This window comes from Pelobates fuscus, chromosome 2, assembly GCF_036172605.1.
Source record: "Pelobates fuscus isolate aPelFus1 chromosome 2, aPelFus1.pri, whole genome shotgun sequence".
In the NCBI taxonomy this organism is placed as follows: Eukaryota; Metazoa; Chordata; class Amphibia; order Anura; family Pelobatidae; genus Pelobates; species Pelobates fuscus.
In genome coordinates, this window is record NC_086318.1 from 319,551,784 (window position 1) to 319,573,336 (window position 21,553).

Sequence of the window (21,553 nt, forward strand, 5' to 3'; positions counted from 1 at the left end):
AATACCTATTTACCTGTTTTTCAACTGTTTAGTAGCTTCCTAGCTTGATCAAAACGAATGGATCAGAATCGGTTTGATTTGTTAAAGATCCGTTCATTTTTATTTTATTTCAGCGTCTGGTGATTTCGGAAATTCTAATGTTTCATGGTATGTGTGTGGCACAGTTTGCTTTAGTATACGTACATGTTGTATACACTGGATTTCACAATTAACAGTCAGAAGACTTTGCTGCGCTTTTAGTGTATGATGTTATAAATGCAAAATAATGAAATATTGCACTTTTCATACTTATTTTATTGGACTAACTGAAATGTTTAGTGACGAGCCTTTTGGAATTTCTCTGCATGACACTTGGCTTGCACAGTATAGAGATAAAATTGTAGTCATGCCGTACATGATTAAAAGGTTAATCACGGTGAAGTTATTGGGTACCAATATATTATTAATTCTAATGTATTCTAAATGTAATGTCAGAGTGGAATTGTCACTTGAGTGAATAACCCTGGTAACCCTGTACCAGCAAAATTATCTGGACAGTATGCCGGTGCAGTTTGTCGTAGCCTTTGAAGTAATCACAGTATGTTGCATGTATCAAGTGAGGGTTGATCAGTAGATTTCTACACTCTGTCCAAAGATTTAAACTGCTAGTGCCCTGCTGTGTTGTTTATCATCTTATAACCTGTAGATACAGACTATTTAAGCGTTTACCGGTACTTTAATTACTGAGGAATTCTTGCCACTTTTTGATCTCACTAGAATTTTGTTAATATAATTTAATACACTGTTACTTATGTGTGTAAGTCATATACACTTCTCTCACAGTATGCTTGACTTACCTAGAGACATCTGGTTCTTATTTTGTTTTCTCTTTCTTTGTTTTGTTTTCTGTTTCTTTTTTCAAAAAAAGAAATCATTACTACTATAACATACAATTAATTAAAAGAACTTGCTTATTTCTCTTTAAGTCCCTTGCGTAAATTCCTGCACCTGGCCTCTCTTTTATTTCAGAAAAACACCTTTACCGATGACATCGGCATAGCCAATTGGATGGAGCACATTTTCCTGTCTCATGGTTCATTGCTGGCCAAAAGCTGTCAGGCTGCAATGGAATTGGCAAAACATGATTCTGAGGTGCAGTCTATGGCTTTTCAATATGGGAAGCACATGTCTCTGAGTTACAAGGTAAGAATTTAACACTGTTCCATCATGACCTCATTTTACTGCCTCTGTCCTGCATGCCATATTGGTTCAAAAAACAGTCTCTTTGTTTGGGTGCCCATGGGCAATATGTTTGTCACAAGCTTGCACTTAAAGGAGATTATGAAGAATTGTCAGTCAGTAAATGTGAGATAAACATGTTCTTTACTGTCCATAGTATAGATAGTGAATAATGAATAATAAAATGTTTTTGAGAGATGGGAAACCTATTTATTCATTTTGCTTACCATTTTATTTTAAATGTTGCTTTTCCATTTCTTTGTCCTTTATTCTTCTTACCTTTTCCATTGTTCTCGCTCCCTTTTTCCCATTGTTCTTCCTGTCTCGTTCCATTTGCGCTTCCCACCATTTGTCATTGCTCTCTATAGATCTCTCTTCCATGTTTTCACCCATCCATCTTCCATTTATTTTTTGAAACTTTCCTCCACACTCTCTCCCTATGTCTCTATTGCTGCCCCTCGATTACCTTGTTCCTAAATAAAATCTGCTTTTGGATACCATATCGTGTGCCCAGGCTTTCCATTCAACTTTGTCTGCTGGGGATTGGCCCTCCTTTCGTGTGGCACCAGGGTGTGGGTTTCCTTTCTATATTTACGTGTGCGTTCTCAACTGGACTTTCTGAACCCTATCCCATTGCTTTCCTCACGGGTTTTCCCCAACACGATCTCCACCTCTCCCAAACTCTCTTCCATACTTCCCCTCTCTTTCAGTGGCTCTCCTATGTTCCATGCTTTTTTGCCATTTCTCTCGCTACCTTTATTCCATATTCCGTCCGCGTCTTTCCATTACTGTTTCCTTTAATATTGATCATATTTTGCACTCTCTGACTCACTTCATTGTTTGCTCCACTCCGTTTCCTTCCTCTCTCCCCCTCTCTTCCATGGTGTCTCCTATACTTTTCATTCCTCATTCATCTTCACTCCTTTTCCCATTCCCACCTCCAAGAAAAAAAATATCAAGGACCCAATAGGTCGTGGTCCCCCCGTATTCTCTCCTTTTCTCACCTGTGTCTCTCTTTGTTTTTTTCTCACACAATACACTTTTTTGTGGAGAAATATTTAAGCAATATGTACATAATAGCTTTGTGTACACTTGCGCAATATATATATTTATTTATTTTTAATGCAGGCCTGCTGGTATCTATATTCACAACGTGCCTTGATTCTGTGTTCAGCAAGCATTAACAGTATCATAAGTAATACAAATGTTAACATTGTTCCAATTGCACATGGTATAGTGTGCAAGTAAATTTGCTTTTGTTATATGCATTTTGGCTGATGAATACTCTATCCATTTTGAGAGTAGGACTTACAACTTTGGTGAATAGACCAACGTACATGTAACTGTTAACAAAACAGGTGTATTACTGCAATGTTTTTACATGGTTGCTAACACATTTAGCAAAGTAAATCAGCTGAACGATATATCGTTTTTTCTCCTGCACTTCGAGGCCTGGGAGAGGATCCTGGGTCCTCCAAAGGAATCTAGCGATTGGTCAGAGATTTGGGTAGTAATAGCATCTCTATCGATCTGTGTTATTCATAAGGAAGCAGCCTACAAATTTTTTTTTATATTTTTTTCGGTGGTACTTAACTCCCACTAGACTTCGAAAACTCAATAAGCTCCCCTTTGACCAGTGCTGGAAACAATGCAGAGAATCGGGCACATTTCTCCTTTCTGCCCTAAATTAAAACTCTTTTGATTGCAAATTCAGCTCGTTTCTGCTGAACACGTGGGCATTATTACTCTTGACACCCCTTGACACTTTCACAAGAGCAGCCAGAATTGCCCTTTCAACTCAGAGTAATTAGAGAGTTATGGGCAGATAGTTGCCATCTCTCTATACAATTAACTGCAAAGTTTTGCCTTGCATACTTGGATATGGATAGATTGACTGCTCAACTACACGATACACCGAAGTCCTTTCATAAAGTTTGGGACCCCTGGCAAGTATGCCAATCAATTAATCATATATCTCTAAATGGCTTTCATGATACTGGACCTCCAGCCTCTCACCACTTATGCCTTGCCTCTCTTTTAGGGCGCTCGTTTCCCTCTACGCTCTCTTTTTATTTTCTTTCTGTCTCTTGTTCTCTTTGTGTAAATAGTTTCATTTTGGTTATTCCCTTCCCACTCCGTGTTCCACTCCCACTCCCTCCCCTTTTCATGTAACCAAACATATATCCTGTAAAGTGATATCACCATTGGGTTGGCTCATGTGACATATGTAAGTTCTAGTGACATTATTGTTACCCTTCCCTTTTGACTTCATACGAAGGTTGCATGAGCCTTTTGATTCGATCATCCTTTCCCCACTGCTCCTTCCCTACTCATTCTAGTTCATTGTCGCTGTAGAAAAGGGACGCGCATCTATCACCTTACTAGACAGCCATTGTACCTATGTGTTTTGTTTTTACCCATGTTAAACTTATCCATTCATTTGATTGGGTAGTCTAAGAACCAAAATCACTTCATCCCAATGAAGTGATTTTGGTGCATAGGTGCTGTTGCTGCAACTTTGCTGTTGCATACAGGCTCCAATTCCATTTTGCTAATTCCAAACCTGTCTGAATCTACTTTGCGTCTGTCAGCATGCAAACATGCAGCTGCCAGATACTGCGTGTGCATCCAGTGCTTCTCTATGAAAAATAATCGTATTGCTGGATCAAAGGAATAGCCATGCATGCACCATGTCCTCAGTGCTTCATTTTAAGAAGCATTTCATTGGGCAATAAACATCATGCTTGATAGTGGATCGGGCTGCATTGAGGAGCCTGTTGCTGCACTGCATTACCGGTAAGTTAAATTGTGATATATTTTTATTATCTTAATCAATCTAAATTGACACTGCAGAGTTAAAAAATTATATATATAATATTTTCCATTAGAGTGTTCATTTAAACTGTAACTCATAACTGAGCAGCTGCATGAACTAACCATTTACTTAGAAAACGGAGTGCAAACTGTAGAACAAGCTTGTCAAACTCAATGAATATTTTTGCGCCCAGCGAGCCGCGAGTTTGCCATGCTTACTAAGGCAGAGTAGGCACCTGCTCTCCTCACATTGCAGGTGCCTACTCTGCTAAAATTTACCCGGTACCAGGGTACGGAGGAGTAGGAACCAGGGGGAGAGGTCGCTGGCGGCAGCGAGGGAGCTCAGTCTTCCTGCTCCTCACTGCTCCCTCGTGTGCGTCCTTTTATGGTGTTTAGTAGAGGAGGATGCAGTTTTTTTTTTGTTTGTTTTTTTATATACTGTGCTTTTCAAAACAAACCTACGTTTCTATGAAAATGTAAGTCTTGTAATGTAAGTTTTTTTTTTTTGCGGCCCACATAAACTTTAAACCTTGTTTATTTGGCCCGTGCTAGCTTTTGAGTTTGACACGCTTGCTGTAGAAGGAGCCACCAGCTGCACTTTACATAGTTGTCTAAGCTGAAAAAAATACTAAATTCCTTAAAGGGACACTATAGTCACCTGAACAACTACAGCTTAATGTATTTGTTCAGGTGAGATCTAAAGCTCCCTGCAGCCTTTCTCATGTAAACACTGTATTTTCAGAGAAAATACAGTGTTTACATTGATTGATAGGAATACCTTCAGTGGCCGTCACTCAGACGGCCACTAGAGGCACTTCCTATCATGCAGGGCCCTAAAAAGGCCCTGTACACGTCAGACGTGTCACTGTGTGCGCGCCTTCTCTCTCCAGCCTGTCCGCAGAGGAGGGGGGCGGGCAAAGACCGCGAGCTGAGCTGTCAGTTAGCTCAGCTCGCGGCCGCTCACACCGCGCGCATGAATGCCGCCCTCTGAAGTATGTGCGCATGTGCGGCGAAGCCGCGCATGCGCACAAGGGAGCAATGACGCTTCCAAATGAAAGCGTCTGATTGCTCCCTGCTCGCGCCCGCCTATTTCGTCATTTTGACGAAATAGGGGACGAGGCTCCCGGAGCTGGAACCAGGTGAGTAAACAGGGGCTCCCTGGAGAGTCCCTTTAAAGGTCAATTGTGCAGCCCATTCTTTTATGCTGTTGATCCAAAAGAAGGCAAAGGAAAAACAGCAACAATTGTATCCATTTCCAATTATGTCACACAAGGGGGGAAATCGTTCTTGGCTCCATATTGGCAATCATATTTCTCCTTGGATCGACAACCTGTTTACATACATATCAATGATATCCTTGAATATTCTATTTATGCATTAATGCATCCAAGCTTTTTTTAAGATAATCAATAGATAATGCCTGCCCATTTTCCGTGTGTTAATTAGCACTGACCTACTTTCATTTAGCTTTTTTGCACGTAGACCAGGTATGTGTAATATAAAAATATTAAGGTGGGCATCAGCCAGCAAATGTTACTGATACCAGTGGCTGCTGCATTTTGGAAATCACATTCTCTTTTTATGTTTATTGATGTTTTCCATTATTATTATTATTATTATTATTGGTATTTATATAGCGCCAACAAATTCCGTAGCACTTTGCAATATTATAAGAGTGGGAGATTTAACAATAAATGAGACAATTACAAAATGTTACATGATCAATAGGTTGCTGAGGACCCTGCTCAGACGAGCTTGCAATCTATTCCATTACATGCAAACCACCTTTATGCTGGACTCAACTGGAAAATGACATGTTAGTAAGATTGTTTTATCCCAAATTACATCTGAAACTAGAAAACTTCCAGCCACAGATCTGTTTTCTCCTATTCGAGCAGTTATTCTTGAGAAACAGATGCAGGTGACTTCACGTCTCACGGGGGTTTCCTTTAGATTAGCCTGATCCTAACCTAAAGTGAAAATGTTTTGTCCCTTCTCCTGTTGTTTAAGGTAATGGAATAGAACAGATTTTCATTTCATAATTTATAAGTAGTTTTCATGTACCAGAGCACTCTGGTGATGTATTCCCTGAAGTTTTTGAGTTTTGGCCAGAAGCAAATCAATGCCCCTCTGTTTATATCAGGAGTTTTAAGTTATATTGCACACTAGTTTACACATTGTTAAAAAATAAAAAAAATGAAACTAAAAAAAATAGCAGTACAGGCTAGCTTAGAGATGACCTAAACATTATTCCTTGCAAAGCATCATGGGAGTTGCATATCTTGATTTGACGGGGATATACCTTTTTACCGCCCCTGAACTGGAAAGCCCATCCATGACTATTTTGTTTCTGGGGAAAGTGATTGGTAAAAGCACAGTTTGCCTTTCATTTAGATGATGAAGTATTAATTTCATGTTTTTATTGATGTGTTTGAATCAAAATAGAAGCCCTTTTCAGAAACATTTATGGAAGTTTACACATTTCTTCCACTTTGCATATCGGTTTTCGGTTGGATCAATACAATATTCAGTGTTTATGAAGTATTGGGTTACTTGATGTGTACTTTTGAAAATCTGCTAAGCACAGAGTACAGTAGAAATTGAAATTAAATCTATCCAATAATAGAATGCTGAGTGATGATTACCCCACGCATACTCCTTTTCCATTCTTGGATTTCGCACGTCTCATGTTGGTTGTGTTTTCACACATAACAAACAATCAGCTCATAGAGAGTAATGCTTTCCAACAATATTTGTTTGGGCGTAGTTTTTTTGTGGTTGGTTGTTTTGTTTTTTTATTCCTCTTGTTCATTACAACCACACTTCCACTATTGTATCTGTAAGTTTTTCTTCTTGTAGTGCTCATCCTAATTATCTCTTCATTGTTTGTTTGTTTTTTAGCTTAATGCAGATCTCCAGCCGTTTATAAATGGTAAATACAGTGGCTCATCTTTTAGTCTCAACTCTGCACCTGTGGTTCTTCATCAAGATTCTATAGGGAGAGAGGCTTGGATGCAACAGATCAAAGAGGTAAGATTTTTAAATTTTTAATTACTGATTGTCAGGGGGGTTGCGAGTGCCAAAAATAATTTGGATAACACTTCCTAAAGCCCCACCTAATTGCACCTCCCCAAACCCCATCCTTTGACATACCTCTTGGTTAAACTCATAGTTACTTCAAGACATGGACACACACACAGACAGACAAAGGTGGTTCTAAACAGGCGCACAAATACAAGCACAAGCAAACAGACACCTACACACAAACATACAAGTATACACAAGCAGTGATAGGCACGCAGACACAGACAGGTATACACAGACACACACAAACACAGACAGTCAAACAAAGGCATCCATAAACACCATAACAATTGATACTTCTGGGACCATTTACCTTGGATATGGTTATCCAATTAACCAGCACGGACGCATATCGGAATGCTCCGTACCAACGCAAGCAAAATACCTGATTTACCGGCAGAAATTTGGCACCTACCTCTCCCATACCTAGTCTACCTGTCGGGGAGGTGATGATGGGTAAGAAAAACAAAAAAACAGAGATCGGACAAACTCCGTCATAGCCGCGACATCAGTGAACTACTGCAGAACTCACAGAAGGCCACATGGGAGAAAATGGCACTGGGGGAAGACGGATTTTCCGACTCCTCAGTGGAAGCCTACCCGGACCCGGGAGAAGGCGCCTCGATGAATCTGCCCACAGGGCACTAGACCAAGACACCTCCAGCAGGTTGATAAAAATGTTTACAAGACTCAGGCAAGACTTAGCTGCCGACCGAGCAAGTTTCAAGGAGGCCATTAAGCGGGCCACCACGAGGCTTACCCTCCTAGAAGCCTCTGCAAGCTCCCAAGACACACGCATATCTACTCTGTAGAAGAGAATCTCGGATCTCCACAAACAACAACTTGGCACAGCTGAGAAAGTAGAGGCCCTGGAGGACCACAGAAGGAAAAATAACTTAAGGATAAGAGGGTTACCTGATGACATAGGACTTGCTGACCACTACTACAACCTAAACAGGCAAAACTTGTGAAGATAGACAGATTGTTCCGCCTGCCCATATCGGCAAAAGCACCCCCAAGGTTTCCATCCCTTCAAGACATGACCGCATTATTAGCAGCAGCCCGAGGGAAAACCCCTCTGTCATTCGAAGACTCCCATACATTGCTGTTCCCTGACTTGACGAGGAGCACACTCAGCTGGCGAATATCACTTCAACCGGGCCTACAACACCTGAGATCCAAAAATATCCCCTATAGCTGGGAAGTGCCGTGTCTCATCACCTTCCAAGGAACTACCTACCCAGCGAGGAGCCCACAGGAACTGGACTTACATCTGGGCCGGTTGGGCCTGACTGCTCCACGAACGGAGTCCACGACAACTCTGACCCGTCTTGACCCCTCTACAGTAAGGGAATTTATACCCAGATCGTCCCGACGCCCTATGCCAGCGGGCGATACAGCCTGAAAGAACTATACTGAACAGACGAATTTAGATCCTTCAGGATGCCACAAACTCCGCCACCACAACCCGTGATTATACTCACCAAGTTATAAATGTTATTTTGCTCAATGGTTATTACTTTGCTTTTGATCTCATAATATTGAATACCTTACAAATTCTAGAAATGTCAGTGGGCCAATATATCTCCCCATTTACAGTTTCATATCATACAAATACAGCCTTATGCAAATGGGCCCACACATTGTGCGGTCATATGTTAGAGATGTTCATTCTAGCGCTAGCTCCGACTTCTCCCCCCGCACTCCCCACTATCCACAATAGTGCTAGGTTAACTTACGGACGTAAATCCCTGAAGTCGGCTACCCCTCTGGAGCACTAATGCCTATGTGAGACACACCGTTACTGAATATACCTTATTAATGTGCCCAATGGGGCTTGTCTTATTGTATTATACAAGGTTGACTTAAAAAAAAAAATCACTCTGCATGTTGCTGTGCACAAGCCGATAACTATGCCTCTGCTACTGTATGTGAACTCTAAGGGCAACAGCCCACATAATTAATTTCTTTTTAACATGCTTAGTGCCCAAAATAAAGAATTTAAAAAAATCAACACAAATCTGGTGCAAATTGTGTGAATATATCGGGTAAAAATAGAATGTAAATCTGTTTTAAAAGCAAGTTCCCAGCCGTTTTCTACTGTCCATTCCTCTGTCAGTCTTCCGCTCAGCATCTTCCCCTAATATCAGCATTTCCTAACAGATGTTTTTTATTTTGTGGAATTAAATAGATTCTGAAGGGTCCCTTGTTCTATTACATGTACAAAATTGGGAGATACAAGATCCTGGACAGGGTGCAAGGCAGGGTTACAAAGCACATAACTAGTGATGTGGAATCAAATATATAACCCAGGATATTATATTGTAGATATATTTTGCATTCTAGTGATGTTGAATGACTGGAAAGGGGGCATGTCACATGCTTTGCAATTAAACAGTAATCATGCAAGCCATCCAACAAAAGTGCCAAAGTGCAGAGTACTGTGTTAGGGCTATTGCAGGGGCAAAAGTCACTCACTGTGATTGTTTTCCATAATCTCTCTCTTTTGTTCGTCCACAGTGGAGCATCAGTGGAAAAAACATGAGACAACAGCACAGGGATCCCAAATCCAACACAATTGGGAATTATGGTTGAGCATTTGTTCTTTAGACCAGCGGGATTCAATCATGTCTGCAAGGAGCACCAAGGGTTTTGGGATTATCAAAATGTTCCGGTTGGACAGAACTGGGCTAACACTAAATCCTGGAGCATTGGTTTCCTTGGAGGCTGATTTGAGAATTACTATGTGGACACCTACCTATATAGATTAATGCCCACACATAATGGGACTAATCCTTGAATGCCTGCCAGTTATGGCAAAGGACTTATGGAAAAAAAACAAATCCTTCTCACAATGATTAGCTCAGTTTTCCTATATTCGCTTTCAATAATGGTCCCATGCCTGACAAAAACAGGTACGCTATGATACATCATCATAGGATACAAAAAGAAAGTGGATATCTAGCTTTCTACTTTGAAGCAATTGACACACATACTCCTCTCACTGCTCCTATAGGGAGAGCTGAGTGGTTTTTTAAACCAGTTTCGAAGATCTCGTTAGGAGGGAAAGTTATTGTTAAAGTAGAATGGCTGTATAGCATTTAATGACTTCAAGTTTAATATTTGGTGCCATTAGATGTCTAGATCTGTAAAATAATAAAACCTTCTTGACAGAATGATTGCGTTTTTCAGTGCACTTGTCATTGCTCGCACATCCAATGTTACTCACTTTCTGTTGCTCTTGGGATCTCATTAGTAAGTTTATGTTAAAGGGAGAAAGGCAGATTTATATTTTTGTCATATTTGCCACAAGCTCCATTTTTGTGCAAAGGCCACAGATGTCTATTAGAGGTGCCAAAGAAAGACATTTTCAGGGTCTGAAGGAGTAGCACTAACCCACTTTACTAACCACCTCCTATCTACTTGATTGGGGAAATTAATACAGAAAGAAGCAGTAAATAAAGTACATTACGCTCACTTCATTCATTGCTTGGAACAAGTGTTTAAAAAATGTACCCTTTTGATGTATAGGGCATTATGCAGAGGGAACGCCAGCTCAGCTAATTATCATTAGCAAAGATGGAGAGACAGAAAGTTAATATAAATGTGCATTGAGAGCAGTCACTCCTAAATGTTTTCTCGCCGTGGTGACTTAGACTTGAAGAATGGATCATGCATTTTAAAGAGACACTATAGTCGCCAAAACAACTTTAGCTCAATAAAGTGGTTTTGGTGTATAGATCATGCCCCTGCAGTCTCACTGCTAAATTCTCTGCCATTTAGGAGTTAAATCACTTTGTTTTTGCAGCCCTAGCTACACCTCCCTTATACAGCCTTCCTAAACACTTCCTGTAAAAAGTCATCTAATGTTTACACTTCCTTTATTGCAAATTCTGTTTAATTTGGAATTGCTTATCTCCTGCGCTGTTAATAGCTGGATAGACCCTGCAGGAGCTTCCTGTGTGTAATTAAAGTTCAAGTTTCTGAGCAGGAGATAAAAGAATGTAAAGTAAGTTACATCTGATTGAAAATTAAAACTTTTTTTTCCATGCAGGCAGTGTCACAGACAGGGTAGGTGATCTATACACAAAAACTGCTCCATTAAGCTAAAGTTGTTTTGGTGCTTATAGTGTCACTTTAACAAATGAAGAAAAAAATGTGCACATATTTATTTATTTATTTATTTATTTATTTTTTAAGTTTACACTGTCAGTGCTCTAGAATTAAACGGCCAGGCTACTCTATGTCCTTGTTCACAGCCATTTATGTATTCCATGTATCTAATGTTTACACTTCCTGCAAATTATTTTTAATTTGGAATTTCTTATCTCCTGCTCTGTTAATAGCTTGCTAGACCCTGCCTTTCATGTATTCCATACGTGTTGTTGTTTAATCTATAATGAAATAACTTTTCCTCTATATATTGCTATTGCGGATTAAAATCTCCGCTGTATAAAGGGACGCCAAATACGGTTTGGCTTGACAGCTGCACTTTAAGGTGCATAATGATAGTTATCTAAAATAATTATTTTGGTAGGTTAAATGTACAAAGAAATTTATTTTCCTCGGGGGACAATTTGCCTGTTGGAAGGCGAGTGGGGTGACAAGGCAAAGCAATGAGGTGACGCTATAAAAAGAGGTGTTTGGGGATAGGAGACTGGGGGTGAGAAAGGAAGGTTAAACTGTAGGAGTAAAGTTTACATTTATGCATTTGAAGTTTGATGCAGTCAGTGACTTTAATCAAGTCCCATTAAATAACAGATATCTTACTAGTAGATATCATGTTCTGACATATCTCCACACCATAGCATGTTTTTGTTAGGATGTCATCTAACTAATTACTTTAACATTATCTATCGCACTATTTGGGAATTCTTTATCTAAAGTCATTTGTCATCAGTCAGTATGTGACAAATCATGTCCTCAATATAATCATTTTATTCATGAAAATGTCTTCACTTTCTATCATTGCATGTTGATTGACACAATTAAAGCCTTAAAGCCAAGTCCTTGTCAGTTTGTTCTGTTGTGTTCTGAGATGTATCTGCACAATAAGACAGAAAATTGGCAAGGTTAGCAATAATGTTATGGTGTTTTGCTTTTTCCTAATGTTCAATGACTGTATCAGTGTAGCCATTTCCATGTGTATGAATGAGCATTCTGCATTTGAAATCCATGACTCACACAAACTGAGCATCATAAAAACACAAGTACGGTGCTTCACATTTCATTCATTTACATCCTTCACTGTTGAAGTGAAATGTCACAGAAAGTTTAATGTTATTGATGGAGTTTGTTTTATGGTTAACCTGTTGCATTACTAAGTCTGCCATATGTTTCTGTCTAGGCTCAACTAAAAGGAAACCTGATAGACCTTGCAAAGGTAAGATTATCCAGATTTTTTTTAGAACATTCCAAGGGCCATAACCACTACAGGCTGATAACTTTTTTTTACTGTGCCAGGAGTGCCCTGGCGCTCAGGTAACGCTCTCAGCCGATCAGCAATGCCCCTGTCCTAGGTAGTTTGAGGCTTTTTGTTTCAAGAATCCGAGGGCATCAGAAGAGCAAGGGCAGAGCTAAACTGCACTGGATTTATGACTTTGGGGTTAAACCAATTGTGAGCAGTTTATCCCCTAAAGATAATTGGCACCAAGGACCTCCTGGCACCATAACCACTTCATAAAAAACTTTAGCATGCTTGATCAACAAAATAAAAATGGAAATTGCAGAAAACAAATACAATTATTTATGCAGATTCTTTTATTTATTTAATAAATATTTTTATACAATGGTAGCATGTCACTGCTAAAGATATCGATCATCATCAGTCTGCACGGCAACTTCTGATTCTGGCTATCTGTATTTGGCACAATTACTAGATTAAAAGGATGTTACAAACTCATAAAGCATTAAGTTTCCTGTACTTATTTTATAAAAGTTCAGATTTCCGTATTATAAAGCTCTTAAATAACACTGTCCCAGCTGTCAGTCAGAGAGTGAGAAGGGTAATCTTCAATGAACACTCTAAGCACAAATATAACTTTTTAGCTTAATGAAGTGGTTTTTGTGTATAGCTCATGCCCCTGCAGTCTAATTTTTCAATCCTGTACCATTTAGGAGTTAAATCACTTTATTTTTGCAGTTCTAGCCACACCTCTCTGCACGAGACCTACACAGTCTCCCTACACATATCCGGCAAAAAGAGATCTAATATTTAAACTTTTATTGTGCAATCTATTTAATTTAGGATGTATTTTCTCTTGCTCTGATAATAGCCTGCTAAAGCTTGTAATTAAAGTTCAGTTAACAGATCAGAATATAACTTCTAAAGTAAACACACTTTGAAAACACAACAAATTAAAACAAATTGTGCAGTGAGACTGCCGGACCCTGATCTATACACCAGAACTGCTACATTAAACTAAAGTTCAGTGGTTAGAGTGTCCCTTTAATATGATTGCTTTGTGCCCCAGTGGAAGACATCTGCAGTTGCGCGAAGCACTAGAATCTTTCGATTGACTCTCATGAAACCAGAGCAGAACTGCAGCTGAAAAACACTAGTTACTCCTTTAATCTAATTAAAGGGACACTGTATGCACTATAACTATTTCATCTCATTGAATTGGTTATAGTGCCTGGAGCAGGGCCGAACTGGCCCACCGGGATACCGGGAAATTTCCCGGTGGGCCGCGGCACCTGGGGGCTGTGCATATAGGTGCCACCGGGTGGCCGGTCCGGTGGCACATTCAGAGGGCGCTGGCCGCATTCCAGACTGGAGCCGCCGGGCCGGGTGGCAACCTCGCCGGTCCGGTGGCACTCCTGTCACTGATGATGCTGAGGGGGGGAGGAGCATGTCTACCATGCTCCCTCGCGGTTCCCACAATCCCCAGCACAGCATCATACTGATACAGCATAATGTGCTGGGGATTGTGGGAACCGCGAGGGAGCATGGTAGACATGCTCCTCCCCCCTCAGCATCATCAGTGACAGGAGTGCCGCCGGACCGGCGAGGCTGCCACCCGGCCCGGCGGCTACAGTCTGGAACGCGGTCGGCCCCCCTGACTTCTCTAGGTAAATGGGGAGGGGGAATGAAACAGAGAGGGGAATAGAGAGATGGTGGAGGGAGGAGGGAGACACACAGGGAAAGGGGGGAGGAAGAGAGAGGTGTGGGAGGGAGAGACACAGGGAAAGGGGGAGGAAGAGAGAGTGGGAGGGAGAGACACAGGGAAAGGGGGGGAGGAAGAAAGGTGTGGGAGGAGGGAGAGACACAGGAAAAGGGGGGAGGAGGGAGAGACACAGGGAACGGGGGAGGAAGAAAGGTGTGGGAGGGAGAGACACAGGGAACGGGGGAGGAAGAAAGGTGTGGGAGGGAGAGACACAGGGAAAGGGGGAGGAAGAGAGGTGTGGGAGGGAGAGACACAGGAAAAAGTGGGGAGGAAGAGAAGTGTGGAGGAGGGAGAGACACAGGGAAAGGGGGGAGGAAGAGAGGTGTGGAGGAGGGAGAGACACAGGGAAAGGGGGGAGGAAGAGAGGTGTGGAGGAGGGAGAGACACAGGGAAAGTGGGGAGGAAGAGAGGTGTGGGAGGAGGGAGAGACACAGGGGAAGGGGGGAGGAAGAAAGGTGTGGGAGGAGGGAGAGACACAGGGGAAGGGGGGAGGAAGAAAGGTGTGGGAGGAGGGAGAGACACAGGAAAAGGGGGAGGAAGAAAGGTGTGGGAGGAGGGAGAGACACAGGGAAAGGTGGGAGGAAGAAAGGTGTGGGAGGAGGGAGAGACACAGGGAAAGGGGGAGGAAGAAAGGTGTGGGAGGAGGGAAAGACACAGGGAAAGGGGGGAGGAAGAAAGGTGTGGGAGGAAGGAGAGACACAGGGAAAGGGGGAGGAAGAAAGGTGTGGGAGGAGGAAGAGACACAGGGAAAGGGGGGAGGAAGAAAGGTGTGGGAGGAGGGAGAGACACAGGGAAAGGGGGAGGAAGAAAGGTGTGGGAGGAGGGAGAGACACAGGGAAAGGGGGAGTGTCAGGATCGGGACAGGGATCCAACACGCAGAGTACAAACAGTAGCCAGATACGTATACCGGACCTTAGAATGGCCGGACTAACGTAAGTAGTACAGTATAGAATGGTCAAAGACAAGCCGAGGTCGAGGGTAACAGAAGACAGGTAAGCGAGAGACAAGCCGAATCAAGGGTAACAGAGATAAGCAGAGTAAGGTAAACAAGCCGGGTCAAAACCAAAAGGGATAATAGAATACACAAGCACTGAGTGACTAGAACAAGCTAGAACCACGACAGGGCAATGAGCTAATGTAAGAAGCTCTGTTAAATACCCTGTTCAGAGCAGTAACCACGCCTCCAAGGCGTCCTGATTGGTCCTGCAGCCATTGACTGACAGGTTGTTCCGTGGGAGTGTCCTGATGACTACTTCCTGCCTAGATGCTGTAAAATGCAGTCACTCCCTCGCGGCCGGCCTAGCATGACCGGATAGACCGCGGGGAAGGGAGCCATCAGACCGTCTGGATGGAGGAACAGCTAAGTCTCTACCTCTTTCGGAGGTAGAGACCACAGGTACCCTGACAGGGAGGAAGAGAGGTGTGGGAGGGAGAGACACAGGGAAAGGGGGAGGAAGAGAGGTGTGGGAGGGAGAGACACAGGGAAAGGGGGGAGGAAGAGAGGTGTGGGAGGGAGAGACACAGGGAAAGGGGTGAGGAAGAGAGGTGTGGGAGGAGGGAGAGACACAGGGAAAGTGGGGAGGGAGAGACACAGGGAAAGGGGGGAGGAAGAGAGGTGTGGAGGAGGGAGAGACACAGGAAAAAGTGGGGAGGAAGAGAAGTGTGGAGGAGGGAGAGACACAGGGAAAGGGGGGGGAAGAGAGGTGTGGAGGAGGGAGAGACACAGGGAAAGGGGGGGGAAGAGAGGTGTGGAGGAGGGAGAGACACAGGGAAAGTGGGGAGGGAGAGACACGGGGAAAGGGGGGAGGAAGAGAGGTGTGGAGGAGGGAGAGACACAGGGAAAAGTGGGGAGGAAGAGAAGTGTGGAGGAGGGAGAGACACAGGGAAAGGGGGGGGAAGAGAGGTGTGGAGGAGGGAGAGACACAGGGAAAGTGGGGAGGGAGAGACACGGGGAAAGGGGGGAGGAAGAGAGGTGTGGAGGAGGGAGAGACACAGGGAAAGGGGGGAGGAAGAGAGGTGTGGAGGAGGGAGAGACACAGGGAAAGAGGGGAGGAAGAGAGGTGTGGAGGAGGGAAAGACACGGAAAGGGGGGGAGGAAAAGAGGTGTGGAGGAGGGAGAGACACAGGGAAAGTGGGGAGGAAGAGAGGTGTGGAGGAGGGAAAGACACAGGGAAAGTGGGGAGGAAGAGAGGTGTGGAGGAGGGAGAGACACAGGGAAAGGGGGTAGGAAGAGAGGTGTGGAGGAGGGAGAGACACAGGGAAAGGGGGGAGGAAGAGAGGTGTGGAGGAGGGAGAGACACAGGAAAAAGTGGGGAGGAAGAGAAGTGTGGAGGAGGGAGAGACACAAGGAAAGGGGGGAGGAAGAGAGGTGTGGAGGAGGGAGAGACACAGGGAAAGGGGGGAGGAAGAGAGGTGTGGAGAAGGGAGAGACACAGGGAAAGAGGGGAGGAAGAGAGGTGTGGAGGAGGGAAAGACACAGGGAAAGGGGGGAGGAAAAGAGGTGTGGAGGAGGGAGAGACACAGGGAAAGTGGGGAGGAAGAGAGGTGTGGAGGAGGGAGAGACACAGGGAAAGGGGGGAGGAAGAGAGGTGTGGAGGTGGGAGAGACACAGGAAAAAGTGGGGAGGAAGAGAAGTGTGGAGGAGGGAGAGACACAGGGAAAGGGGGGAGGAAGAGAGGTGTGGAGGAGGGAGAGACACAGGGAAAGTGGGGAGGGAGAGACACAGGGAAAGGGGGGAGGAAGAGAGGTGTGGAGGAGGGAGAGACACAGGGAAAGTGGGGAGGGAGAGACACAGGGAAAGAGGGGAGGAAGAGAGGTGTGGAGGAGGGAAAGACACAGGGAAAGGGGGGAGGAAAAGAGGTGCGGAGGAGGGAGAGACACAGGGAAAGTGGGGAGGAAGAGGGGTGTGGAGGAGGGAAAGACACAGGGAAAGGGGGGAGGAAAAGAGGTGCGGAGGAGGGAGAGACACAGGGAAAGTGGGGAGGAAGAGGGGTGTGGAGGAGGGAGAGACACAGGAAAAGTGGGGAGGAAGAGAGGTGTGGAGGAGGGAGAGACACAGGGAAAGGGGTGAGGAAGAGAGGTGTGGAGGAGGGAGAGACACAGGGAAAGGGGGGAGGAAGAGAGGTGTGGAGGTGGGAGAGACACAGGAAAAAGTGGGGAGGAAGAGAAGTGTGGAGGAGGGAGAGACACAGGGAAAGGGGGAAGGAAGAGAGGTGTGGAGGAGGGAGAGACACAGGGAAAGTGGGGAGGGAGGGACACAGGGAAAGGGGGGAGGAAGAGAGGTGTGGAGGAGGGAGAGACACAGGGAAAGTGGGGAGGGAGAGACACAGGGAAAGAGGGGAGGAAGAGAGGTGTGGAGGAGGGAAAGACATAGGGAAAGGGGGGAGGAAAAGAGGTGCGGAGGAGGGAGAGACACAGGGAAAGTGGGGAGGAAGAGAGGTGTGGAGGAGGGAGAGACACAGGGAAAGTGGGGAGGAAGAGAGGTGTGGAGGAGGGAGAGACACGGGGAAAGGGGTGAGGAAGAGAGGTGTGGAGGAGGGAGAGACACAGGGAAAGGGGGGAGGAAGAGAGGTGTGGAGGAGGGAGAGACACAAGGAAAGGGGGAGGAAGAGAGGTGTGGAGGAGGGAGAGACAAAGGGAGAAATGAGAGAGACACACAAGGGAGGGGGAGAAAGAGGCAGAGGGGGGATAGAGACTGGGAAGGAGAGGGGAGACATTGACACAAAGGAGCAGTGAGGGGGAGAAAGAAACATACAGAGTGACTGGGGGAGACAAAAAGGCACACAGAGGGGCTGGAGATAAAAAGAGACACACATAGGGGCTGTATATACCACTGGTGGATGGGGGGGGGCAACGAGGCAATTCCCCCCCCACCCCACGATGCTTTCCCCTTCTGGCCGATCTCCCTCCCCGTTCCGCAGGCACCGTGCGGGCAGCCGGCAGGGGAGGAAGGAAGAGAGGACCCAGAAGCGCTAGCAGCTCCCCTGGGTCCTTCTCGCGCGAGCACAGAGCGTTGCTGCAGTTACCACAGCAACGCTTTGGCTCTCACGAGGGTGAACTCTAGCCCTGGAGCTACAGGCTAGAGTTCACTCTCACCACTGCGACCACCAGGGATTCACATCTGCTTAAAATCAATCTGCAATCTTATTTTGAAGCCTATGAGTGCGCTTTTTACGTTAGAGTAATTTTTAATTTTAAGTTATCTGTTCTAACACTGTATCTGCACACTATGCTGGTGCGACGCATTATGGGGCTGGTACATATTTTTTTTTCCAGGGCTGCTTTTAATTCCCAGTCCGGCCCTGGCCTGGAGTCCCTCTCCTTTTAATGTTAAACCATTTTTAACAGATTGATACTGAATTAGAGTCCCTGACCACCTACAACCAAGCTACTACAAGAGGTGTGACTAGGCAGAGATTACACACTTCCTTCTAGTCATACTAATTCATACCAGCAGTGGGCGCTGTGACAGGCTGAAGTAGATCAACGGACACTCTAGCCAATGACAACCGCATTAGCCTAAGCAGAGTGGATGGGCTTCTGGGGACTGTTGTTTACCTTTAAAATATTAAAAACAGGCTAACTCTGAATTGAATGGAACAATTTATTTATATGTAAATATATATAAAACATACTTGATCCAGCACACTCACTAAACACCAACTTAAAAGCTCAAAAAATGTAATCGTTATAAAAAAAAAACACCTTACTTAGGTACAAATAATGTGGGTTTAGTGATAGTTAGTGATGTCGCGAACATCAAATTTTCAGTTCGCAAGCGCGAAAGTCCGCAAATGTTTGCGAACCGCCATAGACTTCAATAGGCAGGCGAATTTTAAAACCCACAGGGACTCTTTCTGGCCACAATAGTGATGGAAAAGTTGTTTCAAGGGGACTAACACCTAGACTGTGGCATGCCGGAGGGGGATCCATGGCAAAACTCCCATGGAAAATTACATAGTTGATGCAGTGTCTGGTTTTAATCCATAAAGGGCATAAATCACCTAACATTCCTAAATTGTTTCGAATAACGTGCTTTAAAACATCAGGTACGGGGGGCGGGGCCTGACAGCCAAGATGGCCGGCCGCACATTCTGAGAGCTCCTACAGCTCCGGGCATAATTGAGCTGCTAACGACCAAACTAACAGAGATAGCAGCAAAAGGCGACCGGGAAAAGATGCACCACAACCCGATGCACAAACGGGTGCCTGTCCGACAACGGAGCTCCACGGAAAAACCCATACCGGCCATGCGGCCTACACCGGAGCAGGACCCGGTGCCCGGGGGAGTCGGCCGATCCCCCGGCACGGGAAGCGCCCGCAAGCGAGAACCCTTTACAGCCCTGCTGCCCCCCCCTCTGGACCGGCGGGGGATATCCCGGTCCTCGCAGGGGACGACTACCCCCACACCACTGCATGAACAAACGCCTACCACCAAGCGAAACCGACAGGGCCGAACACGGCCTGTGACTCTGCATACACTTGCTGCGCCACCCAGGCATACCCTGGAGTTTTTCGAACGGCTGTGCACCCACCTTTGGACCAAGCATATGGACCGCGGAGGGTACTATAGGCTGGCGAGAAGAGCAGTAGCAGCGTGGATCCGCCCGACTACCCGGCGCCACCTGCAAGGAAACCCCCCTCGTAAAAGCAAAAAGGCCTCCAGACGGAAACAAAACCGAAACTCAATACGGCGGAAAACAGGGCCGGGTACCTCGGACGCCACAGCTCAAGCCCCCAAGCCCCAGAGATGGGCCAAACAGCACACACGAACTCAAACAAGACGCAGCATGGGCATACCTCAGGCTCCCTCTACTATAAGGGAAACTCTACCGACTCACCCAAGCGACATCCATCGTGTCCAAAGTCCCACCGTATTGAACTGCGACAGAAGAGGCAACCGTGGCAGGTACCAGCACAGCCCCAGCGAGGCATCGGCTGAAGAATCGAAAGGTCACTGCATACCTGGGTCCACGACCAAAAGGCCGGCCGCAGCACGCTACACCTCACCGGGAAAACGATCAGCTCTCTGCAGGCAATCCTAAGGAGGGACTTAAGCCTGGGAGACCCCAGGGGACCGTATAGCACTGCATTGTAATATTCCGATGCCTACCCAGGAGCGTACCCGGCCTATATCAGCCACCACACGCTCAGGTTGAACGTTATAGCTGCAAACCCAGGCAAACGCAAATACCTCTCATGCATAATGTACAGCACATTGCTACAGGCCCTAGCTAAATGAGGCATAATAATTACAGATATGAGAGGCTATAATGTTAATATCAATGTCCCACATTGCCTTACACTGTGTAATAATATTCCCCATATTGTAAGCAAGAAGTAGTGTTGTTGACAGTTTCCTACTGCATCATAGCATATATGAGAATAGCGCTATTTTCTTATTACCTGTTATTTACGATCATCCAACTGTTAAAATCTGTTAAAATGTATTAATTATAAGCAGTTAGATAAGCTCAGGACAATTCAAAATCACATGTCAGATGTACTCTAACAAAATGTGCAGCACCCTCAAATGCCAGAAACTGTTTATATGATGTCTTTCTAATTGCAAGGGCAACTAGCTCAGTCACACCTAGCAACTTAGACACAAGCATCCCTGTCCAAGCGTTCTTTGTTTTTTGTTTTGTTTTTTCCACCTTACCTGAGTTGCATATGTTATACTACAGCTTAACAGGCAGGAGATTCCAGAACGTGAACAATCATACCAAACTAAATATTAACTATAAAATTGTGCATGCATTACCATACCCCATTCTGTTTTCAAATGTTTATGAAAAAGCGTGAGGATTGCCTTTGGGGTACCTCATGCGTGTTGTTATCTCATTTGCACGACAAAAATAAAGAATTTAAAAAAAAAAAAAAAAAAACATCAGGTACGATGTTGTATCGATCAGGTAGTGTAAGAGTTACGCCTGCTTCACAGTGACAGACCAAACTCCCCATTTAACGCACCGCAAACAGTCCATTTGCACAACCGCAAACTCCCCATTTGCACAAGGTTGGATACCAAGCTAGCCATGTCCCGTTCCTTGTCCTCACTGATGTCATTGAAGGTCTCTTCCTCCACCCAGCCACGTACCCAGCCCCGAAAGGTGACAACAAGCCCCCTGTATTTATTTATTTTTTTAAATGTACACTACTGTTACACCAGATATGAGTTGCACTGGTGTGACACTGTGCCCTGGATGGCCCTGCAACGCACACGTGTGAAGGAAACTGACTGCTATTATTTCACAGTCAAATTTCTTTTT

General features: G+C 44.7%; 1 protein-coding gene across 2 annotated transcripts in view; it reads left to right on the plus strand.

The window, feature by feature from the left end:
* The window catches only part of PDSS2 (decaprenyl diphosphate synthase subunit 2), a 304,080-nt gene that overhangs the window by 275,979 nt on the left and 6,548 nt on the right, over positions 1-21,553 (plus strand). The window contains exons 6-8 of one of the 2 annotated variants that reach the window (XM_063443542.1): positions 1,009-1,182; positions 6,934-7,062; positions 9,637-9,940. In XM_063443542.1, coding sequence (XP_063299612.1) covers positions 1,009-1,182; positions 6,934-7,062; positions 9,637-9,711 — 378 coding nt within the window. In that variant the 3' untranslated portion in view covers positions 9,712-9,940. Of the gene's footprint in view, positions 1-1,008; positions 1,183-6,933; positions 7,063-9,636; positions 9,941-12,463; positions 12,500-21,553 lie in introns of those variants that run through there. The other variant, XM_063443541.1, reaches the window with a different exon arrangement.